General features: G+C 45.8%; 1 protein-coding gene and 1 long non-coding RNA gene across 2 annotated transcripts; one reads left to right on the top strand and one right to left on the bottom strand.

Moving 5' to 3' along the window:
• Window positions 1-429: 429 nt before the first annotated feature.
• Window positions 430-2279, bottom strand: LOC143694691 (uncharacterized). The gene is made up of 2 exons (XR_013183346.1): window positions 2247-2279; window positions 430-1651 (listed from the first exon to the last, which is right to left on the bottom strand). It is a non-coding gene; the product is annotated as an uncharacterized LOC143694691 (long non-coding RNA).
• Window positions 2280-2808: 529 nt separating this feature from the next.
• On the top strand, window positions 2809-5775 carry RGS2 (regulator of G protein signaling 2). Its single transcript, XM_054638237.2, has 5 exons — window positions 2809-2984; window positions 3139-3240; window positions 3342-3403; window positions 4258-4424; window positions 4803-5775. Exons 1-5 carry the CDS (start codon window positions 2875-2877, stop codon window positions 4995-4997), a joined length of 636 nt encoding a protein of 211 aa, XP_054494212.1. The 5' UTR covers window positions 2809-2874; the 3' UTR covers window positions 4998-5775.
• Window positions 5776-6001: the final 226 nt, after the last annotated feature.

Here is a 6001-nt window from a genome sequence, read left to right as displayed (position 1 = left end):
CCTCTGGTGTGAAACAGACGCCCCTTCAGAAAGGCAAGCTAACAACCCGAACAATTTTGCCATCTTGCTTTGGAAAACCAGAAATTGATAAGATGAAGTAATGCCTGGGTTTGGTACCTTTAAAACTGCTCAGTGAGCCCAAACACTCTTGCAGGCAGTGCAGCCATGCAGGGCCACTTCATGCCCACAGCACCTAGAGAAGTTCTCAAGGAGAGAACTTCGCCGGCCACATCCCAGCCGCCTCTTTTCTTCATCCCAGCCCTGACTGGGTCCTTGCACAGCACACTGGTGACATTGTCGGAAGTCACATGCTTTTTCTTGGTCTTTGAACATAAATGGAAAACACATTTTATCATGCAGATGTGTAATTTATGTCCTTGCAAAGGTAACTGTCCCAGCCAGAAAACTCACCATGGTGAAGTGAAAAAGTATTTTGTAAAGTGTCTCTTTTACTGGAAAAAGCAGTAATATCCATTCTTTAAAAGTATAATAAATATATAAACCAAAATATACCTAACACAGCTGACAATTTCAATCTAGTTTTTAAACCAAATGTTACAATAAGAATTTTCTATAAGGTCATCTAAGCCCATAATTCCATATTCAGCTTAATGTTTTAGCTGTTTTTTCTACACTTGAAAGATATTACACGTTATAACTGCCTTCCTTAACTGGTACTTCCATTTTACGTGTTTCTAAAAGAAGCAATTTAAAGTTTGAAATAGAAAGTATCAGATAAATACATGATTCATGCTGCAGTTTTCCATATGCTCACTACTGCCAACTTACAACTTGGCAGATGTGGGGAATATTCCAGCTCTACCCTTGCAATCCTCCTCTAGGACCAACAAGAAAATATTTTTTCAGGATCTAAACATCTTTTGGATCTCTGGTGTGCTACGGGTAAGCTCCCAAAATATAATTGCTAGACCAAACCTTACTGTAGCTTGCTAGATTCTGAAGTTTCCCACTTCCCAATAGCTGGCACATTTTCCCCCCTTCAGCTTTGAGAATCAGGTAAAAGAAACTCGAAACCAGCATCCAAACTGGGGAAATCTGCAGTCAGGTGGCAGGTGGGGACGTGCTGTTCTGCTTTGCAGACCATTTGATCCTTTTCAGGGGCTATAGCGTGGGGAAGGCCAAGGCTGAGTTTCCCGGTGTTATTCCAAGCCTGCCTGTGCCAGGCCCGCACGTGCAGACGGTGTTCCCCCGTGTCACAGGCTGTCCCGCAGCCCCGGGCGGTGTTTTCCTGTGTCACAGGCTGTCCCGCAGCCCCGGGTGGTGTTCCCCTGTGTCACAGGCTGTCCCGCAGCCCCGGGCGGTGTTTTCCTGTGTCACAGGCTGTCCCGCAGCCCCGGGCGGTGTTCCCCCGTGTCACAGGCTGTCCCGCAGCCCCGGGCGGTGTTTTCCTGTGTCACAGGCTGTCCCGCAGCCCCGGGTGGTGTTCCCCTGTGTCACAGGCTGTCCCGCAGCCCCGGGCGGTGTTTTCCTGTGTCACAGGCTGTCCCGCAGCCCCGGGCGGTGTTCCTCCGTGTCACAGGCTGTCCCGCAGCCCCGGGCAGTGTTCCTCCTTGTCACAGGCGGTCCCGCAGCCCCGGAACGCTCACAGCTCACCTGGCCCTGGATCTCCACGCCAGTGAAGAATGAAGTGCTGGAAGGCAGTCAGCACACACCCGTTCATCGTCCTGGCACTGCCTGCCCGCTCTTTGCTTTGGCAATTTCACTCCACAGAGCTTCTGGAATGCATGCTTTTACACCACTTAGAGCCCTCCTCTTTCCATACTTTCTCCTATGGTAACCACCTTCACAATAATTTTGCTTTATGTACATACAGGACTAAGAGCTACCTGTCGCAAAAATTCAAGTGATTTGTTAAAATTTGTAGGATTGAACTTTATTCTCCTATCAGATCATCAATATTTACTGCAAAGTACAATCAGAAGCAGTGAAAAGTTGTTTAAATGCTGTCACAAATTAAATGGCATTCTTTTTCCCCATTTAAAGCAAAATGCTTTAGTGCGGCTTGTGAGTGTTCAGCAAGCAGGGGTTGTAAGGACACAGTGATTATCTCAAAGGATCAGACTTTATGCTACATGATTGTGTTGAAGTTAGCTGGTATTTTGGGAGTCAGTTTCTCTGGACGGTGTTTTTTGTTGCAGGAAAGACAGGCTCTAGGGTATTGTGGAGAGGAAGATACATGCACAGAAAAGAGCAGAAAAGCAGAGAGAGGGTAAAGAGAAACTCACATGGTTCCTAAATCCAAATTGTTTGGACATTATACCCTCCAGCTGGATGCTGCTGAGAAGGACCACATGGCCTATTCAACAAGCCGAGTGCTCGAGTAAGGCGCTGCAACTTCAGCTTCCAGTACTGGGAGTGATTTCCACAATTCACTGGTAGGTGGCAACACTGCCCAGAGCTAAATCCTGCGCAGACACGGGGTGGAAGGGATTCACAGCCTGGGTTAGCAGAGGGGCGACCCCAAAAGCACCGTAAACTCAAACTTAGATCTACTTAAATTTTTGAAGAAATATGGCTAAGTCCTTCCTTTTTCACGTACCGGTCACACTCAAAAATCTGAACCTTAAAAGAAAAACCTCCAGAAGAGCAGGGTATGTTTCTGACTGACGGAAAGGACAGCCAGCCCTTTGGCAGTGTGACACGCCGAAAGATTTCCAAGAAGGGGGGGAGTAAGGAAAAACAAAATAATGGGGGAAAAGCAGACGTGATGCAGAAGAGAGCCCAGCTTGCTATGCTGGGAAAGACAAGCAACCGTGGCTGGCTCGGCGCCGCCCTCAGCCCAGCCCGGCCCCGCCCCGCCCGCCCGCGGGGCCATAAGAGCGGGCGCGGCCCGGGCGGCCGGAGCGGCCGGCGATGCAGAGCGCGCTGTTGCTGGTAGTGCGGCACGGCGGGCGCATGGAGCGGGGCGGCCGCCGCCGCAGCGAGCCGGAGGAGGCCGACAAGGGCAGGATGAAGAGAACGATGTGAGTCCCCTCGCCCGCAGGACGGGAAGCGTTTTCCTTGCCTTCAGGGGCTGTGGGTGACTGCTGCTGCAGGAGCCGCCTCAGGGAAAGCGCTGCTGTCTAAAGCTTTGCGAGCTGTCATTTTAAGCGAGCATATCCCTCTTCTTTTTTCCAGCATTAAAGATTGGAAAACAAGACTGAGCTACTTCCTGCAGAACTCTTCCAACTCTAACAAAAGGAAGTCTAAGAAGGCAGGGAAACACCGCAACTACTTCAGGTAAGTTATGAGAAAGAGACTCTGTTTAAATAACTTGAGTGTTCTTCAAAAGCAGTAAAGCTTGAGCAGTGTAGTCTAATGTTCTCACTCTCTTTCTGCAGACCTTCACCTGAAGAAGCGCAGCTGTGGTCAGAAGCCTTTGATGAACTGCTTGCTAACAAATGTAAGTTTGTCTTGAAAAAGTAATATTTGGGAGCAAGGGAAGGAGAAGTTTATATGTCTGTAAGAGTTTGCTTCCTTTCATGTCAGTATTGTACCTCTCACATAAAGAGCTTGATTCTGGTCTTGCAAGTTAAACGCTTTTAACAGTTTAAAGCCAAAATACATAGAATTTTTTTTTTTTTAATGTAAACTAATAATAAAACAAAGAATATCTCAGTAGATTTTGTTTCTTTCTTGAAACCCCCATAGCTAAAATCATACCTGTTAGCTTGGCTTTGCCAAATGGGAGAAGGATGTTTCTTCCCTGAGCTCACTGCATAAGCAAAGCAAATGCTTTCCAGTAATGTGGGAAGGATCATGCAACATGGGTTCAGTGATCCTGGGGTTTTACTGTAGCTCTGCAAGAAGCAGCATTCACTAGCAAAGCAAAATGACTAAGAAATAATAGTACTATTTGCTCTTTGAGCTTTAGTCATCCTTTCCATTGAAAGAATATTCCAGAGTACTGTAGCAGTCATTTACTGCAGTGTAAAGGTTAACAGAGGAGATCTTATCTAGAAAGAAATGGGTTTTTTTAATGCATTCTTAGGCATTACAGAAGGAAACATAACCATAGAAATGGTTTTATTTTTTGTGTTCGCCTAAGAAATGGCAAACTCAAAGGGACATCTGCAAGCTGTTAAAGCATTTACTTGCTTACAAGCATAAATTATGGATTTTTTTTTTTTTTGCCATGATACTACTGAAAAAATAGACCTACAACAAAGCATTCTGGTAGAAGCTGATATAACCAATAGGTAAAATCAAGGTTCCTGAAATAGTTAATTGATGATAAGTATTTTTTTCTTTCCTTAGATGGTCTTGCTGCTTTCCGAGCTTTTTTAAAGTCTGAATTTTGTGAAGAGAACATTGAGTTCTGGTTGGCCTGTGAGGACTTCAAGAAAACAAAATCGCCCCAAAAGCTGACATTGAAAGCAAAGAAAATCTACAATGACTTCATTGAAAAGGAGGCTCCCAAAGAGGTAAAGAAAAGCTGCTTATACATAAGTGCTCTGCTGTTTGAGTTCTCACAGCTGTTATTTCTTTGAACTCAAGATACAGATGTCAAACTGCATTGTGCATAACCTCCCTGTTAACGTCTGGGTCTGAATACAAGTGCCTTTTCACCAAGCTGGAAAATGGCACAAGCAGCATTGCAGAGAATTTCCGTTTTAACTGAGAAAAGATATATCTGAATTAGCTTTGGTTTTGTGCAAAAGAAGAATTTTTTTTAAAGAAAATTCTCCAGTAATTTGACCCTGCAGTAATGGGGTCTTGCCTTTTTCACCTCTTCAGAAGCTGTACTGTGTATTAACACTTACTTGAATTCTGCTCTAAGGAGTAATCTTTCTGTATTTCAGATAAACATAGACTTCCAGACCAAGAACCTGATCGCACAGAACATCCAGGAAGCCACCCATAACTGCTTCAGTGTGGCGCAGAAGAGAGTTTACAGCTTAATGGAGAATAACTCCTACCCACGGTTTTTGGAATCTGAATTCTATCAGGAACTGTGCAAGAAGACACCTATCAGCAGAGCAGCCCAGGGCACATGAGAGATCGAGAGGAAGGAGAAGCAACCTCTGGGCTGGTGAGGAAGCCGAGCCACAGCTCATGAGCAGCATCCTGATCCAAAAGGCTGGGGCACCGGGCACTCAGTCTGTATGCCACAGTGCAAGGACAAATATTGACTTTGGTGCAGAGCTGATGGCCCAGAGTGATGCTGTTGGAGGGTGTTCAGAGGAGATGTCAGAGGCATGCCAGCCAGCTGCTGGCACTGCCCTTCTCTGCCAGAGCTGCAGCAAGAGGTGGCTCTGCAGGAACTGTTCTGTCATGGCCGAGGAGCGATGTGGTGGGTCCAGACAGAGCTTCCTTCTTGTGAACAGAAGCTGCTCTCTGCACTTGGGCACTGCTGGGAGCTTGAGTAATTGGTTGCCTATTTATTTTTCCTAAACATCCCCCAGTGGGATGCTGTTGTTGGTGGCTCAGTGTGCTCACACCGGTTCTGTTACTGCCTTGAGCTGCTAAGAGCTGTGCTGGGTTTCTGTGTAACCTCTTCACAGTAACAGCACTGTGAGGGGAGGAAAGGATAGAATAACTCAGTTCCCAGAGGAACAGGTTCTGCAGCTAAAGTATGCAGGGCTGGGTTGTGTCAGCAGGGCTGTTGGGGCCAGACTGAGGGCAGAACTTGGCCAAGGCAAAGAGGAGCTGTATAGCACTATATTTATATGTGGATTATGATTGTGTTGAATGCTGCAATGTCATAATTCTGTCTTGAAGACAGCAAGATTCAATGAAATTTTATTGTTTTTAATAAACTATTTTGGTACAAAGCTTCTTTTGTTGCCTAATGTGTGTTGCACATACAGATAAACACTGTCTGGCGCTGGACTCCAGAGTATGGGGACTGTGGGTCCTGGGTGAGATCTTAATAGAGCTAATTTTAAAGCAGGTAGTTCTTAATCTATGAATTGAGTTTTCTGTTTGTTTTTTATCAACAGAATAAAAACCATCAGAGCTTGAAAGCTTAACAGGGAGACATGTTCAACCACATCCTCTG

Source organism: Agelaius phoeniceus, chromosome 8 (assembly GCF_051311805.1).
Source record: "Agelaius phoeniceus isolate bAgePho1 chromosome 8, bAgePho1.hap1, whole genome shotgun sequence".
Taxonomy (NCBI): domain Eukaryota; kingdom Metazoa; phylum Chordata; class Aves; order Passeriformes; family Icteridae; genus Agelaius; species Agelaius phoeniceus.
Note: the sequence above shows the minus strand (reverse complement) of the source record. Positions and strands in the feature narration are given on the sequence as shown.